Source organism: Eimeria necatrix, genomic scaffold (genome assembly GCF_000499385.1).
Source record: "Eimeria necatrix Houghton genomic scaffold, Enh_scaff60, whole genome shotgun sequence".
Classification (NCBI taxonomy): Eukaryota; Apicomplexa; class Conoidasida; order Eucoccidiorida; family Eimeriidae; genus Eimeria; species Eimeria necatrix.
The window spans coordinates 66255-88751 of NW_013654457.1; the positions used below are offsets into that span (position 1 = coordinate 66255).

At 49.7% G+C, this 22497-nt stretch overlaps 3 protein-coding genes across 3 annotated transcripts; 1 reads left to right on the plus strand and 2 right to left on the minus strand.

The window, feature by feature from the left end:
- Positions 1-2835: 2835 nt before the first annotated feature.
- Positions 2836-7562, plus strand: ENH_00066360 (hypothetical protein, conserved; the record flags this gene model as incomplete). The annotated part of the gene is made up of 20 exons (XM_013582247.1): positions 2836-3029; positions 3176-3275; positions 3405-3458; positions 3572-3685; positions 3807-3896; positions 4016-4153; positions 4294-4342; positions 4440-4530; positions 4625-4678; positions 4821-4993; positions 5136-5297; positions 5502-5660; positions 5812-5917; positions 6099-6205; positions 6313-6426; positions 6629-6734; positions 6830-6895; positions 7010-7130; positions 7236-7297; positions 7400-7562. 20 exons carry the CDS (start codon positions 2836-2838, stop codon positions 7560-7562), a joined length of 2223 nt encoding a protein of 740 aa, XP_013437701.1.
- A 674-nt stretch (positions 7563-8236) lies between these two features.
- ENH_00066370 (MORN repeat-containing protein, putative) lies at positions 8237-14508 on the minus strand (the record flags this gene model as incomplete). Its single annotated transcript, XM_013582248.1, has 13 exons — positions 8237-8393; positions 8694-9085; positions 9290-9511; positions 9727-9904; positions 10014-10198; positions 10320-10461; positions 10614-11376; positions 11475-11738; positions 12348-12461; positions 12590-12890; positions 13059-13346; positions 13723-13837; positions 14012-14508. 13 exons carry the CDS (start codon positions 14506-14508, stop codon positions 8237-8239), a joined length of 3618 nt encoding a protein of 1205 aa, XP_013437702.1.
- Positions 14509-18851: 4343 nt separating this feature from the next.
- On the minus strand, positions 18852-21463 carry ENH_00066380 (Pdz domain protein, related, related; the record flags this gene model as incomplete). The annotated part of the gene is made up of 4 exons (XM_013582249.1): positions 18852-19192; positions 19289-19410; positions 19766-20067; positions 20576-21463. 4 exons carry the CDS (start codon positions 21461-21463, stop codon positions 18852-18854), a joined length of 1653 nt encoding a protein of 550 aa, XP_013437703.1.
- Positions 21464-22497: the final 1034 nt, after the last annotated feature.

Sequence of the window (22497 nt, forward strand, 5' to 3'; positions counted from 1 at the left end):
ACCTTCATAGGCGAGGCATCAACATGCGGCTACTAGGTAAATCTGCATAGAGAAAGCTTCCGGAGAAAGGAACTGTTTTTCTGCTGGTGAAAGCCAGCAGTCCGCTGTATCGCGCAAGTTGTGGCTCTTTTCATGTGCCTTCATGGGGATGACTACTCTTCCGCCAACGCGTCTTTCTCAGGCGTCATGTGTAAACGGACACGAAGCCCATGGCTTCAACACATGCTTTTGGTGGAAATTGTTGGTAAGCCCACTTATCCAGAAAACCTACAATGTAATTTAAGAAACACAGATGCGCTTTTTTGGTTTATGACTACGGATAGAAATGCAAATTTGTGCTTGGCTATGTGTGTGCTCGCCATCTGGACACGTCATCCCAGCTCGCACGCTAAAACAGCTGCTCAAGGGAGTCATCCGCCGATTGGTGTTTTGCACGAATCTTGAACTGGAGGCAAGGGGCATGGCGAAAGCTTTGGGTAAGCGAGCTGTCCTTCCAGAGGTCTTCGTAATGCAGCTTCTCAGTGTTTGAACGTCAACAAATTATCTGACGGGTGGTGGTGACAACTCATATGGGGCTTCTGTTCTTCATGGTACGTGCAGAGGAGATAAGCTCCCTTTTGCGGGTCCGAGGACACGAGCAAGATATTATGGAGGTGAGTCTCTCCAACTGCGTGCCATGTAACGGTTTGAACAGAGCTTTTGTATGGCAGAAAGAACTGCATTGCGCCAGATCGGGCGCCGTAAACGTGATTTGCTACCTTCCGCTTAGCTTCTTGCAATTTCTGTTCTGGTACTGTTGTGCTCCAGGCCACAAATGCTGACGACACAGAGAGTCTAGCTACCAGTGATGATTCCGTACACTATGAAGATCTAGTTAAGGAACAAGGTGAACAGAGGCAACACTACTGGGCTAGCTCGCAAGAATACAGCTGCCCACGTAGTGACCCACCACGAAAAATCAACAGGGTGTCACATCAAGCTTCTCCCAAATTGATTATTTCTGTCGAGCTGCAGAAGGACGCGTAATGTACAGCAAAGAATCACTGCTAAGGGAGAAATTCCTGGAACTTCCACTTTTTGTCGCGTCACGTTTACTTGACGACTCTCCCTATTTGCTAGACTTGACGAGACATAGATTTCGCGTCTTTTCTTGGTACGCGAAGCGGCTGCGTTGTCGCGTGCAATGCGACATAGCTTTCTTATGGCTCAGCAGCTGTAGGGCATGGTTTCAAGAGACGCATGCTTGCATAAGAACGTGTTGCGCATGCCGGACTGAATTTGTTTCTTAGGACAGATATTGTCGCCCTGAACTTATTTAACGTGACCATTGGATCCTGCACGGAGTCAGAGGAATTTTGGAGGAGCTTTTTATGCCACAGGTATACCGCAGGGGTCAAAAGATTCACGCTCTTTCCAGCCCCATTCATATTTTTGACCTACATCTTGAAGTTGCACAAGCGTTGAGCTGCTTAGGGTATTATGCTTTATGGTGCGTAGCCTATCTTTCACCCTGCTGTGGCTCCTGCATAACAGATGCTCAAAACTATTCGATCTCGAAGCGTCCATGGTGTGGAAGCACAGAATATACCTGCCAGCACTCTACATATCACTCCAGGTACATTAAACTTGCCAAGCGGTTTTAATGCAAACAAGGACACTCTATCTGGTCCTTCAGGTATACTGAGTTTGCCTAAACGTTTGCCACAAAATTGTGACGAGTTTGCCATCCGAAAACTACAGAGACAATTTAAAGTCATATTGTGTGTTAATGCCTTTTTTGTGCTACTATAGCAACACTGCGGTATTAATTTCTTCCCTTGCGCGGCAACAGTAGGCAAAATGCTAGGCAAGGCATTTCCACTCATGCCGTCCCATATCCGGGTGAGTCAAGACGTCTTTATGGCCGGCAACATTGCATGAAAAACCGTTGAAAACTCAGTCTTTGCGAAAGAATTTATGGTGCATCGCCCTGTGAAGCTGCTGCGCATTGATTATATGATCTCTGCAGAGCTGGGTGCCCAAGCTTGCGCGTTCTGTTGTAGTCCCCAGTTCTCTGCCGCTGATCTCTGTGGTCCGAGACCCATCCTTGCTGCCACTAGCAAACCCGTCTGGCTCAACTATTATTCAAAGCCCTTCCCCAGCTCAGAATGTTGTCTCAAGGCTGATCGGTCATGTTGTACTTCAGTGCAGCAGCCCACTTTGGCATACGCGCAAGGATATGAGAAAGGGTCTGAGCGCATCAACCATTGCCTCGATGTACAGCACCACGCAGGGGCACCCTCTGTTAATTGCACAGGTACGCCTTCTGTCTATCAAGAGCCCCACTTTTGCACCTCTGCACCTTCAGACTAACTACTTCACATTTCTTTCTTCATAGCTTCGAAAATTTTATGTCCAATAAAAGAGTAGTATGATTAAGTTCGCCTGTACTGACACCAGGACTCCTGGGATGTGGAGGATGCTACAGTTGAGCTAATAGGCGTTGCTTTGAGGTACGTTTTGGGGTCCCAGGCATGTATATTACTGTCAACTATATGAAAGGTGATGGACTAAGGGGATGCGCATGTGTTTCTCGATTTGTATGTGCATGCAGATACGAGGCTTGGGACGTTGGCCACTTGCTGGCGCAGCGATGTATCTTGCAGTATCCCGAAGCACATGCAGCATCTGTGAGAATTATCCTGAGGCGCGCAGCGATTCAATTTGTTCAGCTCCTCATTGTGCACTCAGCCTTTTGCAAGAGTACAGCCAAAATGGAACTAAATAGCAGCAAATACACATTTTACGGTAACTTCACTGTTATTTATTTCACACATTCTCGCGTGCGGAGGAGGAATGCATAAAATAGCTCGCTTTCCCTTTCAGGTCCCGGCCCGTCTACTGCTTCTTTTGGCGGCGGCTCACGGTTCAGCGGAGCCTCCCCCTAAGGCCCAACTTGCACTTACTGCGCACAGGATTCAACGCGTACTCGAATACCATTGGGGTGGCCATCATCCAGCAACTTTGGACGTGATAGTAGTACAAGCTTGGTGAGTGCCAGCTTTCGTTATTCAGCTAACTACGCTTGTGTTCAACATCACTGGAGCGCCAAGCATTCTCATTGCCTGCATCGCCCTCGTTGCAAAATGCTGAAGGCTACTGGTCTAATTTTGAACTGCCTCTGTGGTGCTTTTAGGCTGTCTTATCTTGGACGCGATTGGCGAGAGTGCATATCGGGTTTGCAAGCTGCGTTATACCTAAGCGCTGCTCTTTCCGTGTCAATAGAACCCCAGGACGTACGCGCGGAACATCAACCCATGTAGTACCCAAGGTGTCTGCGGGCGCAAGAAGCCAACTGCTTTGCCGTGTGCTTTCCTCAATGCTGCATTTTTCGTCAAATATACTGCTTTTGTCTGTGTACGCAGCTTACAGCTCTCAAGCAGCTTCTTGCCGTGACCGCAACAGACGAAACATCCAAAGTAAGGAACTTCAGATATTATTGCGTTTCAGTGCTGTTCAGGCGTGTGGTGCCACAAGCATATGAGCACTTCAAAGTCAGCAGTGACTCTTTGCCGGTGGATATTTTGTGCAGATCCCAGCTGGAATACCACAGGCTCCAATAACTCCCAAAATGGCCGGGCTTCTCAGGATGCTGGCTCATAGCAAGCTCGTTCTTGCATTTGACCGCCGCAGCTACATGCGCAAAGTCCGTTTGATATGCACTGTAACCAGTACTGGCCAACTGATTCGTTTCTGTGTACACACATTTTTTCAACCTTTCAAAAAAACATTTGTAAATCCTTTAGAACGCTACCGTTTTGTTGCAGGAATTGATGACAGAGGAACAGAGGGCTTCGATGGCAAACAGCTCTTGTATGATGCTTCAGTGGGCATTGGATGCCTATGATTTCCACTTTGTATGTCTCCCAGCATAGCGTCGCTTGTATACGAGTGTTAGTACTTGGTTGGCGCCCTTTTGCTTGAATCTTCATTTTCCGCTCAGTAGGGTTGCATTGTTGTGTGCATGTTTATTAAGGGAACAAGGCACGTAATGACTCTGACGGCGGCTCGAGAGTTCTCGATGTCGCTACTGTTACTCATTAAAGCCACGAAGAAGGATGCCGGAGGCACAATCTTGCAAAGAGGAGTTGACATTGCATCCCAAACACTTCAGGTATTTGTGGTTCAGTTCTGTTGTGATCCCTTCGGCTGCTGAGTCTGCGGTGACACTTAGGGCAACTAGAAAGCTTGAACATTTCTGCTTAACATTTCCGAATGTCGACCTGCTTGTTCTGCTTGTCATGCTTATCTCAGTGGCAGGTCAAGACTTTGGGGAAGCACCACCTGGAGACACTTACGACAGGTAGTTGTGAAAGATCGCTGTGAAGCGGCTTTTGGGGGGTCCCGATCTGCTTACTGATGTGCACGAGGTCGTGAGCGATGCTGTCTGCGCATTTCAGGTCAACTGCTTGCTGTCTTGTTGGCAAACCAAGGCCGATATCGCCGCTGCATCGCTATGTACGAGGCCGTGATTCGCAACGCCTTCACAAGGTACGCCCCAGGTGTAGCAGTGTTTGGAACTTTGCGCAGGCAAACGAGTTCGTTCTTATTGAACATGGATGCTTGTGATTAAATTCTTTGCCAGACTAACTCTTAAGCCTTCGCTGCGCCGCTATAGACCTGACAACGAATTTTCAAGGTATGCTATATCTCTACCTTCCAGAGGCTTGTACAGTTTCAACGTGTCGCACGCGACCCAAGGACAGAGCAATGCAGTAAGCGTTTTATTGTTGTATCATGCTTCTATGACTGCCATGAACTTTGTACTGTCATATCTACAGAGTTTGTTGGTGCCTACCGGATCCGTACTTTTACGGGATTTTTGAGACGATTCGGCCATTTAACCGATTTTTTTTGAAAGTCAAATGTGTTCTGCCCAATCTGGAAGACGAGCAGGCTTTAGTCTCACTAAACAAGCAGCCAAGCGTCGTCATGTGTGGAAGTCTGAACGAAAGTAAGCAGCATCGCCTCATTATCACCAAACGAACGACCACTGAAAAGAATGCCTTGCTGCCACCGACAGCGTCAAGCAGTTCTTGCCCGCGCCGTGTAGACCTTGTCTGGTCCTTTCAAATGTGAACTCCCTGCGGCTGCAGGCACAGGACTGCCCCTTTCTGGTGGTCCTGTCTCGTCTAAGCCAAGCGGGCGTGAAGGTATAGGAGTTGAGAAGCAAGATGCTGGTGATTTACATACGAAGAAGGAAGTGCCTAGGGATAACGGCGTGATCCAACTTGATCCTGCAGATCACCCCATATTTCGTACGCTCTTTCGCTCAGAATTACTTTGCGTATCTGCAACATAAAGCCTAGTTCGTGATCTTGAGAGCCGAATAAGGCTTTTAGCCTTTTGCAATGAAAGCATGCCGTTCGTTACTTTAAGACTGGCCACTAATTGAGGGGTCCTGTTTTGCTTGTGTAGACTTCACACAAAACTGCCTGCTTCCTTGATGCCATGTTGTGCAGCCTCTATGCAGTCGAAATCTGCTAGCGACATGATTAGCCCGGCTATACCGGACTTGGTTAGCGATATGTTCGTCGTTTATATCAATTTTGCGGTGGAGAAGCAGCTTGTTTCAAGGCTAGTTTCCCTCTTTCTCCTCCTTGATTACCTTGAAAAACAAAGTATGTACTTAGCCTTTTAGCTAGTGCCAAGAAGTTCGCTTCACCTGGGGATCAGTGCAGATAGAGAAGTTGAGTGGAAATTGAGCTGGCTACGGAGCGTCTACCGAACACGATCAACTACGTTCCACATGCATCAATGATTGCTACGCAGGTTTCAGAGCTGTTTCCTACGACATCTTCGAAATCGCGTATACAAAATCAGGGGGTGATGTGACTTCGCATTCGTTCCTTACTTGGTTGTTAGACCTTTCCGGAACGTGAGGTTTATCTGTGATTACGTTCTTGCCCAGTAGCGTGTTCTCCACTTAATGTCCCCGTGTGTAACCTAGCATTGGGATAAATCACTTGGCATTCAGGTTGTAACGCCTTGATAGAGCCAAAACAAAAATACGAAGGCATTTGAGTTGGTTATCTGCCGTATTCCGACCCTGCGACCAGGTCCGATAAGCAGGTAATGGAGTACATTGAACACTACCCCTTCAGAATTCCCAGAGAGCAGCTCCTCGACCAAGATAGTGATATCATGTTTCTACTGTGTCATCCAAGTGAGACTGGCACTTGCGGAAACATGCGTAGTCGGCAATTGGAGTTCGGGATGCCAGGATGTATTTTGTAGCTTCGTGACAAGCGTGTGCGCTTTGCATCGCTGCAGGGGAAGACAGCAAAGGAAGCCCACCTTGTGGCTGCATAATGGACCGTTATCTGCGGCACTTATTATCGAAATCTGAGGTGGCTGTATCGAATACTTGTCAGCTCATCCTTTCAGGTCCGAATTACCCAAAAGCTCAGAGCTTGGAGACTTCAAATCACTGGCCAGAAAAGTGTCTTATTGTTGCATTTTAATGTACACCGCCACCTGTGTCTATAACAAGTCTGGCTGAGCCGAACGTTAATTGCTGCTTAGTGGCCTTGCCGATGTTGACACAGCTAATTGAAGCTTGACGATTAGCTGTGATTGCAATGTTTAGGGAACTCAAAGAAGCTTTTTGAAGTTGCCCAGTCCTACTCATTTCCGCTCGAGAAGTTGAAAAGGGCCATATCGAAGCTGAAAGTGGTCATGCTGATGCTAGGAAAGTATGTATTTGCCATTGCTTTCCAGTCGTTTAATGATGCCATCGCTCACAAGTCTCAAAATCCAGTCAACAAAGGGCACCTGTTCAATGTCGCAGGCTAAAGGAAAAGAAGGATCCAAAAGAAAAACAGGATGAACCAGACATCAGTCAAATGTTCAAGAGGTAAACAGCAATATGGGTGGCCGGATAGTTGTCAATTTCAGCCCGACAGATGGTCGGCTGCAGGTCCCTAAAAGAAAGTTGCTTTAATTGTTCGCATGCACTTGCGGTCCATAGGCAGTCAACAGCGCAAGCTGCGGTTAGCAAAAAGCTTCAAGAGAGGGTTACTATTGGTGGAAGCTTTGTCGAGCAGCTAGCGGAGAACGTTAAGGAAACGTCTAATCGGACAGAAATGCGCGTGCGTCATGGGTAATAAATCCAGCAACTCATGCAACAACAAGCACCGCTGTTTCGCGGACGTTCTAAAATTTTCCGGTGTGTGATGTGCTTGCAACTTCTGCAGCGGCGATATCGGCATTTCTTGGCTCACATGCGCACAACTCTTCGACTGCCCACAAACCTCAGGTAAGCAGTCAAGTTACGCTTTTTTTGCACTGCATTGCGTGCACAGTACTGGCTCATTTCTTGAACTGAAGAGCTGCATTAGCTTGCTTATGGTGACTACAGGTGCGAAGAGCTCGATATTTTGGCAAACCTCATGTACTACTACCTTGATATTCATACGTTTCACACATGGTGGGAAAACCGTCAGAGGAGTGGACCCGACCCTGCAACTCGAATTCCACGTAAAGTGACAGAGGAAGATGTGTCGGCATTCGAGGAATATTGACTTGCTCACCGTTTCAGAGCGGCTAGCTCAGAAACCTCAGAGGGGTTGCGCTGAGTATGTACGCCGCTTGAAGTGTTTCAGAGTGAAGTGTGCACTCTGAAGTGTCGCCAGAACACGTACTGCGTGCTTTTGCTGTCATTCGCAACCTTCCGAGGGTTGAAACAAGCGGCTGAAATTTTAGATTCACACAGTTGCTCAACTACGGCTATCACGGCTAGTTTCTGTGCCAGACAGTGCTTGCTAAGAAAGCTGGCACAAATGCTACGGATGCCCATGTTACGTAGTACGAACTCATAATTGCAGTCTTTCTGCTTGCACTGCTGTTCTAAACGAACACAGCGAAGACCGCCCAAACTGGGCAGTCCATGACCATTCTGCGCACTTGGTCATGCTTTACAAAGCACTTCATGCAGGAAGAAAATGGCCCGTCATTATCAAGTGAAGTACTTGAGTTACCCTGTTCCCGGTGAATGTTGATTCATGATGCCGCTGTTGCAGTCCGCCATGCCAGTTGCCTTATTTCATAAGGCCTTTAGGAGAGGAGACAGTGCACGGATTAGTACGCACCGTACTGGTTTGCTGAAACAAAGGGCATTTAATTAGTGGGAATGTGATAAAAGCTTCAAATAAAAGCTTCGGAGTCCCCTCAGGTGGCTCAATACGCTGCTCCTCCCTTACTGAGCCTGGACTGCTTTCTCCCAGAAACTTCCCGAAGTGAAAAGTGCCTTCGAATGTGCAGCCCGAAATGGAGTCGTAATGCCGGCCTTTCCCGTGCAGATGGCCAAATCGCCAGTCGCCCGAGTGTCTTTCGCCACTTCGCGTAATGCAATCCTGAACGGACAGACGAAAAAGCAGTCAAAAAGATGAAGGTGCAAGTCATCAATTATGTTCGCTTTAGTCTATCTGCAGTCTTCGAAGTAGGTTGAGTACTAACGCCATTGCCTGCACAAACGCCTAATGACGCTACAATTTGAAGCAGCTCGCTCCACTATAGCGAGAAGCTGAGATGTCACAATATGCCTACGACACCTGTCAGTACCTATAGCTTGACGCAGTGTAGGCGCGTCTCAAATTTGCGCTTGACTTACTCCACTTCCATGTCGCATGCCGTCTATCCAATGCCCTTCGTACACCTCTCCGGTGTCTTTTCGCTTGCTCAGTCCCCAACCATGAGGGACAATTTCTGCGATCGCCATTTGCGCAAAATCCTTATCTTCCACGCTGCCTGCCGCCCGATCATTGCATGTGGTAGGAAATTTCAGGTTTCCCAAGTACTTGTCTCCATTGGGAAAAGTGACACTCCACTCCGCATCGCCGTCTGGTGCGCCGTCTCTCCACTGGCCATCTACGGTGACGGCGCCGGCTTCATTCACGCATGTAATCGAGCTCAAATCCCGTATAACTCCCACAGGGATTGTAAGCACTGCGGCTCCATGACGCAAGCCATTGCGCCACTGTCCGTCGTACAGACAGGAATCCCTATAGAGCATGCTGCCACATCCGTCCGGCTGAAGTGTTTCAGGCTGAAACGAAGGCAAGCGTGCACCGCGAGAAACTGGGAATAAGTACCTCGGATAGAACTGGTGCGGCAAAAATTAGATACGTTGCTGCAAATAGCTTGTGATTTGCCAACGTGTGATACGGCAACATTGTAATCGCGGTGATCAGAAAAAGCCAAACCAATCAAGTCTGAGGCCCTGTGGCCTCGTGCGTAGAGGGTAACCTACAGAAAGCTCTCCTGTGTAAGTTCTTCCATCAGAGTAAACCGCAGTGACGACACCTGTCACTTTGCCACCCTCGAAACCGCCTCTGACCACAACGCCCTCCTGGTTTTCTGCAAGAGTTTGCCTTCCCTCGTTCCGCATTATTGTTAGCTTCCCCAGACCTTCAAAACGGCCCCTCACAAACTCCCCTTCGTACTCCAGTCCGTCTCGCCGTACGTATCTACCCTAAATACCGGATGCACATCTCCACAAACATCTGCGGGGATCGTGATGCTGATGTGGTCTAGATCCATACGTGCAAAAGCTCTCTTGCGAGTAGTGGCATTGTGAATAAGCACCGCAATCAATGGCCATGTGATAGGAACAACAGAGGCATACCTCTTGAGTGCGCAACAATAGGACTAATCACGGAAGTTGTACAAAGCATGCAGAGAACTCACCCGCCCATGGTATTTATTGTCGAGAAACTGGCCCCAGTATCGCTCACTGCGTGAATACAGATGCCCCTCCCCGCACTTTTTATTGTGCTGCCACTGGCCTACATATAAGTAGCCCACAGACTCATGGGCAAGAACCCCGTGTCCATGTCGTTCGTCGCGAACCCACGAACCATCGTATCTGTTGCCCAGCACCAAAGAATACGCAACGCAAACTACCACCAGAATGGCAAAGAAAGCGTACAACACCTGTAGCAATCCTAGCTTAAAAATTTAGGTTGAGCAATTACCTCATGCCGTCAGCAGAAGAGTAAACACCATCTCCATGCCTCTGACATGACGAGAATTGGCCCTCGTAGCAATCTCCATTGCTGTAAAGATACCTCGCGTAGCCGCAAGTGGGCGGAGGCTGCAGAATCTCATGCTTTGCGGAAGGAGCCCCTTTGTTCGGCAGCTGGTGCTCTAGAAGCCAAGCCTGAAACCAGCAGAACCTGAGCTCGCTTGCTACAACGAAGGGACATCTGCAAACTGACCTGCCAACGCCAGTAATCTAGCTACAACTTACGCTGTATCTATGTAAAACAACAGGCGCCCACCTGAAAGTTATGCGTGTCTGCCCACGCTTTGACCCACTCGACGCCGAACTCACTCAGATCACCGCTTTCTGCTGACGGAAAGGAGATTTGCCGCAGGAGCTGCTGCCTCGAGCGTTCAGGGCCAGCAGCAATGGCTGCTCTCCTGTGTAGCAATTAATACCAACAAAGGCTGCTCGGAAACGTGGCAAGCACCGCTTGAAAGGACCGCAGTGACGGTAACACAACACGAAGGCGCAGTAGTTCTGCAACCCCGGAGCCCTTGTGCTTTTCATGTTATATGAAACCACCGCCTACCTGCATAGCTGCTCTAGATGCTGTGTAAACGCTGCACGTATGAGGTCTGCATGTGCTTCCCAGTTTGGATCAAACACGGAAGGGAAACCCATGGCATCGCTGCTGCTCCTGCTCTCTACCTGCAAGCCGCTAATGCCTGAGCAAAGCCTCTGTACGACGGGCCTGTCGGCTGGCAGATCCCCTGCCTTACTAGAAATAGCTGGAGACTCAGCCTCCTTATGGCATTCCTCACTAGCAACCGTTCTGCGCGATTTTTTTCCACCGGATGCGGCAGCACTAGTGGGAGTCTGTCGATCAGCCTGGCGCTCCCAACCCCACCTAAGGCGACCACTCAACCACCCCCCTCCACCGCCGCATACAGGGTAGGTGCACGGAATGCTGTTAAAAGATGTGTTGTGGTGCTGCCGCGGCTCTTCTAAATCAGCATCCAAACCGCTCGAGCTGCTCCTAACAAAAGTATCGCGTCCACGCACTCCACTACGTGCCTCTCCAGAAGGTGCATTGCATAGAGTTCCTGATGTGCTGGTGCCGTCATCCCTCTTAACAGCTTCAGCTTCCCATCGGCCTTCGATGCCCGTGTAATTGATCCGCTCTGTCCGGCTCAAGCTGCTGCTACTGCGGCTACTGCAGTGGCGGCTGCTCCTAGGTGAGACGGCAGAAGCAGTTCTTCGTCTTTGCTGCTGCCCTGCAAACGAATAGTCTGCCTTAGGATAAGTCGAAGCGTGAAGGTTTGAAGGCACCACTTTTGATGGTGAAGCCGTAGCTGCAATACCACACACAACCATCAAACATTAGCTTTCCAGCAAATAGCTATACCGAGAAGAAACGCTCAGGGTATCAGACTGTCTACAAGCTGCTCACATTCATCCTTGGACCTCAAGAAAGGGATTCCATGCGCCGCTGCGTGGTTAGCGAGGGAAGAGAATGTTTGCTGCAACAGATCTGTTGCATGCCTCGAGATGCTGCAGCTATTTCCATAAGTGGGGCTATTGCTTCCTAACGCCCCACAAGAAAATGAAGTCTCCACGCTCATACGATTCGCGAACTTCTGCTCCCAATCCGTCAACCGCAGCAGTGGCACCAGGGTCGCGTTCTGTAGCTCGACGGTTAGAGTGTCTACGTCCACTGAAAAGAGCATCGAAACTCAAGCTTCAGTACTGAATCAGTTTTATTGAGGCCAAGCACTGTGGCGCCACTAATAAGAACGCTACGAAGATGCACAGACTTGCCTACGATGTCTGGCTTGACAACTGGGTGCGCTGCCAGAGTAGGATTAGTCGAAGATATAAGAAATGCCCTCTTCTGCAAAAGCAGGTCGTCTACTAGATCGAGAGGAAGGATAGGAAAAAAAGCCGAGCGATACTCAAACACCTTGAATGGGAGCCCGTGACGTTTCCAGCGGTAATCATGCTCTCCAAAGCCGTCACTAGAAAAACCACAAGCCAATCCACCTGCAGAAATAGCCCCCAAAACTCGATGCATCTCGTCTGGCCATGCAAAAGCCGTGAATCCGGCAGAAAGCCATTGCCATCGAAAATGCCACGATAACACACGAATCTACTGTTTGCGTCTTTCTTGGGCCTTCCACCGAGTGCAACGACGTCAACAATTATGTTTGAGGCCCCTCTACACTACATGCAGTGACGCCCGCCTGCCTCTATCGCATTATACAACCTCCCTTGAGGTATCACAGAGGGAGTTGAGACAGTAGTCTATGTGGAAGTAGCGCCATACCCGGGAGGAGCGAAATAAATGAGAGAACAGCTGTGGATGCCCGCGAAGCATCACATGAGTGGAACATGACTTTCGTCTCCAGCAGCAAAGCTTTGACAAGCATGAGGAGCTGCTCTGCGTTGTCAGCGCAGTGCAAACAAAGAGAATGAACTATGTATTCATCTGCATTTTTCGTTTTGCAGGTCTCCTACCTGCTGGTATGCAACTGAGGAGAGAACATGGGTTAGGCTCGATAGTCCTACGTGGATTGACTGCCATGATAAAGGGTGGCAGGCCAGCCTCAAGATTGAAGGTGATCTCGGTGTATCTCATGAGATGGAAGTTGACGGTATTCAGCTGGTCGTACAGTTGAACAAGCAACTGAGTAGGCAATCCCGAAGAGCTCGTCTGCTCCTCAGCACTTCCAGAGGCTCTCTCCATAAGCTCAAAAAAGGCCGTCGTAACAGGAAGTAGGCGAAACAAAAGAAGTCCCCAAAACGGCACACGTGCCACCAAGCACACTGCGCATAATCCCTGGGCATCTTCCATGGATGATGGATCCCACTAGGCACGCCCACACCACGCAAGCAGACATACCCACATCCACGCGAGCCTCCAATTGATATTTCCCCCACCCTCGGCATAGCAGCACTTGCATATTTTTTCTGGTTGCCCGTAATAAGGTGAAAACTGGCTATTCCGTAGAGCCTCTACGGCTTAGTATATCCTCACCAAGCGTTCCCTTTGCGCAGAATAACAAGACACGCCGAAAAAGTAAGTGTTGTTCTTTGCCATGGGCACCGTAAAGAAGAGATGTGAACAAGGCCGCTGGACACTAGCGGAATCCTCCTTACGTTCGGTCGTCCCTTGAGAAGCCACCTGGAGGCTCTCCCTCATCGAGGCCATCTCTGGTAGAGCAAACCTTTCAACCCACTGGAGCAAAGTCGTATCGCCATCCTCCCCGTCCCACAAAAATGCTCGCTGGGAGGCACCCTGCTGCTTTTTACGCCATAACGAACGCTGCAAGCGCAACAGCAAACAAAGTGGAAGTATTGCACACGAGCAATCGGAGGCACGTGACCCTCACTCGGCAGTATACAAAGTCATAGCAGATGCACTAGACAATGAAAATGGAATGATGGTCACTGCATGGGGATGGCCCATCATCTACAATACACGTTGAAGTACTTGTGGCAGACGAAACGGTCAGCAGCAGCTTGAAAGTTCTCAGACTCCTGGTCCGCTCGGCCAGAGATTCCTCCGCTCTGTCAAGTCACAGCTTGTATCGCTTGCATATATAGTGTCAACTACAGGCACTGACTTCTGCCAAAAAGGAAAGCAATTCGAGACCAAAATGTCCAGAAGGAACGCAGAAGAATAAAAGGCCTACACTCACCTCCGTACAGTGTGCAAGGTCGAGTGGGTGAAGAGGCAGACAGTTACACTTTGTCCTTTGGTGATGAAACAAAATTTGATGCCTTTGCACCGCTGACTGCACCACTACGAATATACTGCGCAAACGAGCACATAAAATCCAACTAAACCTCTGCTGACTGCACCACTATGAATATACTGCGCAAACGAGCACATAAAATCCAACTAAACCTCTTAAATCTGTGTTTAGCAGCCTCACGCTCAAATTTCCTACAGCACGAAAAAGTATAAAACTCGGCGAAGTGCCTTACCCGATAATAGGTGGGCCATCTACCTCTGGCCTGTAAGTAGAAGTATCGTCGATTGCTCCAGAAACGCAGTGGGAGAAGTCGCTCGTGCTGCTGCTGCTGGCGGATTCCCTCGTGCCGGTACTTCTCTCTGCCGCATCTCGCTGTTCTTGTCCTTTGCATGTGCTGGCCTGGGTTCCCATGTCGACATTTCCCACGCCTAAACCAGTAGGATAATAGCTCAAAGCATTACTGGGCCGCTGAGAAGACGGGAGTGCCGCAGATGGAGGGGAGGTAGCAGCAGCATTAGCAGGAGGGGAATCAGCAGCTGCAGCACGAGGCGAATCAGGCCTCGCCGAATTTGCATCAGCGGCCACTTCAGTACTCAATGAGACTTCTACCGTCGGGGAAACGCCGGCTGCGAGGGCGCCTACCCTTTTGGTCCCCTGCACCAGCAAATCCTCCTCCTGCTCCGAATCATCGTCTCCCCCAATTGCAAAGACGGATTCAACAGGATGCATAAAGGAACAGTTTTTTTTTTAAAAGAAGGACAAGCTCTCGATCTTCCCCCCCCTTTTATGTGTGCACCAGATAAACCGGTTATGGACTGAATCGGCAGGTGTCAAGTGCTGCGTGTTCTTGATTAGACAGACAATACTTTCTGTTCCAGTTCGTCAGATGCGGGCGCCGTTTTGCTGAAAGACAGCCGCATTAGACGGCCCAGCTAAATAGTAGAAAGCTGTTTTGAGTACGAACACTTGCCATATCCCCCAAAAAAAGACAAGGCAGGCCTTATCCTCATGAAGTGGGCCACAGATAATGGATGAGTCTTTAGCACCTAAGCCAGCACCCTGAAATATCCCCGTTACTTCCAGCTGCGCCCGGGATACTGATGTTAACAATGTTCCTCAGGTGCTGTAAATGGGCCACAGGCATGGCTCACTGTTGTCGTTATGTTGGAACTGTTAGAAATGATCAACACCTGAGACCCGACAGCACCCGCATGAGCCATGGACGAAGACTGACTACACTGCTCGCCTGACGAGCATGAAGGTTTCGTTTGACCCCGATCTACATTAATATAAGAGACGCATCAACAGTTGCAGCCTTGAAGCTAGAGGAAAGAATCAGAGCACATGCTCGCCTCTGGTGGGTCTTCCCTGTGTGGGAGCTGCACTTGTCGCCCTGTCCAGCAAACAGTTGCAGAATGAAACTTAGCAAAAATATTCTAATGCGTAGTAAAAGCGAAGTTCAGAAAGCGCATGTGAGGAGCAAGCGCACATGTACTCTTATATCCGCTCTTCTACACCAGCGCACCAGCCTAGCTTGCTATTGTTCAAGAGGAGCAGGATCAGATTTATTTGCGCTACAGTTTTTGGACACTTTGCACAAAATATCAACTGTTCGATTGCGCGCTAGCACTGCTAACTAAAGCATTTTACAGCGGGCTCCTTTAGATGTATTGGTCTGATTCTACGTAAGGCTAGTAAGGCACAGGTTAGTAGCTTCGGGGCTGGCAAAGGCTGTCGTACTCAGGGCTCAGTGTCCCGGGGGGTTCAAATAACTTTTACTTATTTAGAGATCCCCCTAGCGTTTATGTGCCGTCCGAGCTCATTTAAAGAGATATAAGCGTCCCAGTCGGAGAGTCCATCCAAACAGTTCTAAGTCTCGCGTTAATACTCGTAACACCCCGTAGATATTACTAGCAGCTGCTTCGGGTTACCTTTCCCGCCTTGGCAGTGATGCGTTGAGCTTTACAGCCACTGTTTAAGGCTTTGACGGCCATGTCGGAATCATGCTGGCCATACGACCGACAAGACCAAAACCCCTGATGCTCACAGCCAAATTCATCCGCCTTTAAAGCCGGAGACAACGCGAGAGAGCCCGCGTTGTTCTATTGAAAAGACAGTTTTAAACACACCAGTTAGCGCCTATAAAAGAAAGCCGTGTATTGCGTTCCATGTCAAATTCGGCCACGACGTAATCTGCCTATTGGGCAGCAAGGCAGCACGATCGTCTCATACGATCTTTTGTGTTCTTTCCCTCTCCTCTGCGCAAACCCAAGCAATTACCTTACAAGATTTCATAGTGATCCCTGCCCACATGCTTAAGAGCATTTTCTGTTCGCTGGAAGGTTTCCCATTCCCTGCACCCCATGCTAATCCACGAAGGCACAGTATTGTTCGCTCGTATGACATTGTTGCTGGACAGAATAGTGCAGCAAGCAGCGTTCTGTCCGCATGTTGCCATTTCTCCATAACGCATGTGCCACTTCTTATTCTGATTGTGCTCGCATACCCACTTTCTGGTGAGTGTGTTCGAGAGAGGGAACTGCTGGAATGTTGGCTAAAACGACGCTACAGGAAATCTTCCTGTCCCCTGTTTGGTGCTTAGGTTGCTGTGAGCAGAAATCATGCGCTTCCTCTTGGCTCGAGCCGCCGGTTTACCCCCATATCACATCTTCGTTTTCTCGCAGACTGCGGCCGGAAGTAAATAAACAAGAAAGCATTATTACACTGTGGTTGCAGGGCATACTGACAATGGTATGGCTGTGGCGAGGAAGGGAGCTGACGGATGTAACCGTCTACAACGGTTTTAGGGGCACACTCTTTGTAGGCAGCAAAAAAGAGGAATACTACGCTTGAACCATGGAGCCTCCTCCCCGTCCTTTCATCGCCTAGAGTCCCACAGCTGTGGAGCCTTATAAATGGCACTACAATGCAGATTGCGTACACGCTATAGACTATGTGCACATCTGGTTATTCACCCTGTAGCTTACCACTACGACACGAGGCTGAACTTCAGAACCTCATATCAGCGGGCACGCCGGGAGTCACATGTTGCCTTTTTAGTTAGTAAACTTCTATTTCCCCTAACTGACCCGCGACCCTACGCCCTCTCCCAGCCTGCACCTTTTTGTAAATACAATGCCCATTATGTGAAATAGTTCATTGCCCGACCTGGAATTGGGGCATGGCCGCTACGCGAATGACCTCCGCAGTGCTCCGGGAAAATGCACAGCACTAAATAACCGGAACATAAGTACCCATTGCGAGTCTAATTCCCGCTATAAAGACACTTAATGGCAACATTAGCCCCCGTAACCAGACATTTCTGCCTTTGCTGTAAGCTCCGCATGCACAAGCACGAGCACAGTGGGCGACTAGATACCAAGTGTCTTGAGTAAGAACTCTTCGTGCTTTTTCGGATGGATTCCCGACAAATTGAGTCCAGCGTTCGGGATATTCCTCCTGATGACTTGAAGATGATTCCTATATCTGTTGAAAAATCCAGAGCCTCTCAAGAAGCGCGGCGGGGGCTGGTGGGCCACTTCATCTCCATGCTCAGACGCAACGTATGTATCGACAGTGGCGTGGCTCCATTGTCTAGGGTAAAGTATATGCAGCGGAAGAACAACTGCAGTCTTCAATTCGGTTATCTCCCTGGATGACCTGCAGCAACGTGAGCAAGCTGGTGCCGAGGTAGGACATGCTCCTTTGGCCCGCAAAACTTGTTTCAGTATAGGCTGCTCAGCTCAAGCATTGGACCTTTTGATAGAAGCCACGGTGGACGGAACAGTAGACTGCATCTTAGCAGGTATCATACTCTGGACATGATTTTTGCCAGCATGTTATCAGAGGTGCGCAAAGCAAATACGCAGTGCAGTGCAAAATGATGTGTGGCGTTTCACGCACAAAGGAGGGACTGGGCAAGATAGAGATGTCTGTTTCGAAACATACACTTTCAAAAAAAATGTATGCATACAGGCATGCACAGGCAAACACGCAAGCACATAGGCAGACGCGAATGCAAACGAGCAACCACATACATACACCATAAACATAATATATACATATATATATGTATATATATATATATATACGTACATAAAGACTGTGCGTGTGCGTGCGCGTGTGCATGTGTGTGTGTGTGTGTGCGTGTGTGCATTTGCGTGTGTGTACTTGCACTAAAATGTAAACACATGATGTACATTTTGCACTGCCAAGCAGGCATCCGTGGGTCACTTCCGTGCAAACGCACATCTTAGAAATGTGTGGATACAACTTTCTACATTTTAGAAAAGATAGCTGAGCAGACAGGCAATTTGGCTTTGTAATCCTAATCACCTGCGTCCACGGGAACGCAGAAGGGGATTGTTGACGATATGTGGAAGCCGAGCTCCACCAGATCATTTCCGTCAACAGGCGAAGATAATCTCTGAAGATGGGAGATGACGCCGACACTGGAGCCCCGCCTTCACGTTCATGAGTGTAATCACTTGAGATTCGTAAATACACTTCAGAGATTATCTTCGCCTGTTGACGGAAATGATCTGGTGGAGCTCAGCTTCTAAGCCGACAGTAGCTTTCCAGTAGGTGCTGGCGCACTGGAAGATAAATGCCGTCCTACGATAGAGTCTGACTGATTTGCATGTAGAAAGCACCCACTGATCTTTGCAAGCGCTGCTGGGAATTTCCTCAAGGAGGCTAGGACTACGTCAACGCAGGCTTGGAGCTTGCAGCTAGCAGAGGCGGCTGCCGCACTCTCATCGCTCTCACAAATACCGACTGGACCGCTACTCACGACGATTGGAAGGATTCGCTCGGCATATATCCCGCAAGTCGTGATTTGTACGCAGCACATTGCGAATTTCGGTAATCTTCCTGCTCTTTGAAGGCAGCCTTACGGGCTGATACATTTCGTGTTCCCACATTTCCTCAGCGACCAACGGGTGCCTCCACCCAACTGCGCCACTGTGACACACTTTCTTCTCTGTGTGGGTGTGCAGTGTGGTGGGGAACGCATGTTGATGAAAATATTGGCCGTCGCAAACGGACAAAGGCAAGTACTTCGCTTGTCAGTCTCAGAAGACCTCTTGATGCGTCCAGGCGGAGCCCTGTAACAGCGTGTTGAGGAACCCTGCTGGCACATGAAGTGGAGCCGTCTGCTGCAGTTGCTTGTAATGTTGTGAGTCACCGTCGTCTTTTCCCATATATTCAACTGCGTCAAGCCGTTGCAATGCAGCGAAGCCAGAGGCCCCATACAGGAGAGGCAACGGACCTCTGTATACCTCAAGCTTCAAGGGTAGCAACTGAGGCTCCCGCTGCTGGGGCTTCGGCCGGCGGCGCGGCCGCAGCAAGTCAAGGCACTTTTCGACGGGTAGGCCTAACAGTATAGCGTTGCTTGCGAGCACTATTTGGTCGCCTGCAACAGGCACACCTCAAGAGCCAGCTAGCTCCCACGCCAAGCTGCGAATTGTTGAGCTGTGACGACCCTGCAAAATTATTACTCTTGATTTACCTGGAACAAGCCCCGCTTTTTCCGCCTTGCTGCCCTCCACCACATAGGCCACGAAAATGCCTCCAACTTCTCTGGGGTTGGAATCAAAGGCAAAGCCCCACGGCGCCTCCACTTCTGCCTTTCTAAAACACAAAGAGCAAAAACAACCAGCAAATGCAGCAGCAGATCAACTCAAACACATACACATACCATATACATTACAAAATCACGATTTGTGTTCCTCGTGGAGGCGGTGCGTAACAACATGTTTGTATCACCCCCGCTGCAGCAAGGACCTCACAAGTAAGCACGTCGCTTCTCATACAACTACTGGAGAACAATAAAGAGCAAAGGCAACGGCAACAAAGGCAGCGAAAACGATAACTGGCAGCCAGAAGGGAAGCACCAAGTGCCACAGCGCCAAACCCAGCAGCAGTAACGGCAAAACCAAAGGGCAACAACCACAGCAGCCCTAGCAGAGGAAATGGCCACGCGCACATTAATGTGGGCAACGCCTTTCTGAGTTCCTTTGGATCCATTCGAGCTCTAACAAGAGTGTTCTCGAGTGCCCTAGTGAGTTTGGGAGGGACTGCTGCTGCAGCTGCCGCAGCAGCGGCCAGTGTAGCGCGTGGAGCACTGGCAGCTGTGCCTGTTGCCGTTTCTGGCTCTGTAAATGCTGCTGTAGGACATGCTCTCAGATGCGACGCCACCTTGTAGCAGCAGTTGCTTTCCCAGAAGCGGCCTCGTAGCCGCAGTGAATGGCCCAACGTGCACCAGGCTAGAGGTAGCAGCGGCGCAGACTGCAGGAGGAGTACCACCGGCAGGGACCAAGCTACTAAAAATAAAGAACATTTGACTTCCAGGCGCAGGAGCACGGAGCAACTACTGCAAAACAAGCGAGAATACGACTCAGATAACAAACAGCTACTGCGCAGTGAAGACAGGCACCCGAACAGACGACGTTTGACACCGGCACAAATACAGAACTGCGGTAGTACAAACGGAGCAGATGCCTGCCAGAGAAATTAAGAGGCGTAGATAAAACAATAAAAAAGCAAGATGGCCCTCATCGAGACAAGTGGTTAGTGATACATAAAGTACACCACGAAAGCTGCACAGAAACATCCAGCAAAAATCAAAATTTGGCTGCAAAAGAGACACGACAGGCAAACGCAAGAACACAGACACGAAAAGGAACTAAGGAGACCAATGCGACGGGTTAAGGTACAGCAACACGAGCGGACTGCAAAGGACTACCCTGAGAAGGCAATACAAGCAACCAATTTGTGTGGATGAGTGCATATACACCTTGACTGCCTGCACCGCAAGTGGGAGCACGTCCTCGCCTGCCTTGTGCCGCAGTTTGGCTGCTGTCTCTGCACTGAGTAGAAAGGACCACAAAGCTCCCTTGCGCAAGGGTAAGGCGGCCCGGCTGCGCTGCAGTAGGAGCAGGTTCTGTTGCAACGGCTGCTGTTTCTGGTGCTCCAGCGCTGCTGCTGCTGTGCGGACTGCAAAGGCGCCATCAGGCATACGCGAAGCAGCCGGGACGACAAGGTCCGCTGCAGCAGCAAGGTCGTCAAGAGACCAAGCCAAGACACGACCTTTTTCTTTTCTCCGGATGCAGCTGCTGCTGCTGCTGTCGTCGCCATTAAGAGGAGCGGTTCCGCCGCGGTTCTCAAAGAGCACACGCACCTCGACTGCCCCGGCATCCAAAGCCTGCAGCATGGCCTGTTGCGGAAGCTGATTCTGCTTCCCTTGTTGCTGCTGCTCCTGATTCTGCAGTTGTTGCTCGCGCTGCTGTTCTAGCTGGTCTAGCGTGCGGAGCTCGTATGCCACTTGGACGTCGCTGTCACTACCCCACAGTAGGCACTGGAGAGCCTCCTGAACTAGAACAGCAACGGTAGCATGGCGGAAGGCATATACAATTTGAATGACGACTACCCATTCGTCATTTGCTGCTTCTGCTATTACTGCCGGAGAGCCCACTGTTGCAACTGACGGGGGAACCGAACTGCACGGCGGCACACAAAGCCGCGATGCAGCGAAACCTGCCGTGCTCATAAGTGCAGCAGTCAGGTCGGCAGTGGCCACAGCAGGCGGATCAGCCACAGGAGCACCAGCATAAGGCACCAAATTAACTGCGCCTGGGGGCCCGTAAGGACTGGAAGTGTTGCTTGGCACGCGAGACGTGCCCATCGCCACTATTGGGAAGGGACTTGATAGGGTGGGAACTCTGCGTGAAAATGAATGAGACGCAACGAGAACAGAGGAGTGGGCTATGAACGTACACGGAAACGCAACTGGCCGTGGCACTTCAGCTTGCATGGGCATACACCCACAACTCCTTGGCAACAACTGCAGCGACATGACACATCTGTCTTTCTTATTCACTAAGCACATGGCATATAAACAGAGGACGAAAAATTGGAATGGGCGCTTGAGGGCCACAATGCGCTGTAGCCCTAACTGGCCGTGCATCATTGCGGGATGCTTATCAAGAGAATGGCCCCATTTTTGTTGATTACAGACATGTAATGGTATTTGTTCCCTTTTTGAGGTAAAAAGCAAAATCTGGAACTTCCATTCGGAGAGGTAATGACGAAGGGCCCTCACTCGCGAGTCGGCTGCGGCCGTTTTGGCCCTCCTCTTTACAGCATGAGAAGAGGCTCACACAGCAGAAACGCGACAAGGAATGCGGCCGAAACAACGCCTCTAGTCAGACGCCTAAATTACATGATTTCGCGTTATTCCCGAAAATACAAGTGCATGAGCATTCATTTGTGCTCTCCATGCATACTCTTCGTATCAATCTTCGAGTTGTGGTGTTGGACACTATACGGTGAACCTCCTGAACGGGCCATTAAATGCAGAAGTGGTAGGATCTAGAACAAATACATCGGATTTTGGTTGGACGGATGGATCGCACGCAGTGTATATTTGGGTTTCCCACTGGTTGAATGTAGAGACGTGGGTGAAGTAACCTCACAAGAACGCAAGGGGTTTCTCCCTTACCCCAGATCATCAATTTTAGCAAAACAAGACTACAGAAACGACAACGTTCCGTACAGTATTTGAGCGAAATTCGTGCCGGATCGAGACGGGGGGTTGCTACCGTATATGCGATTCATGCTGAAGGGGTAACCTCAAATGGTCCTTATAAGGTGTTAACTTGGGTGCGTGGGCTAGGGCCTTGTACACTGGCATCTTCTTGCCATTAGCAAGCTGACCCT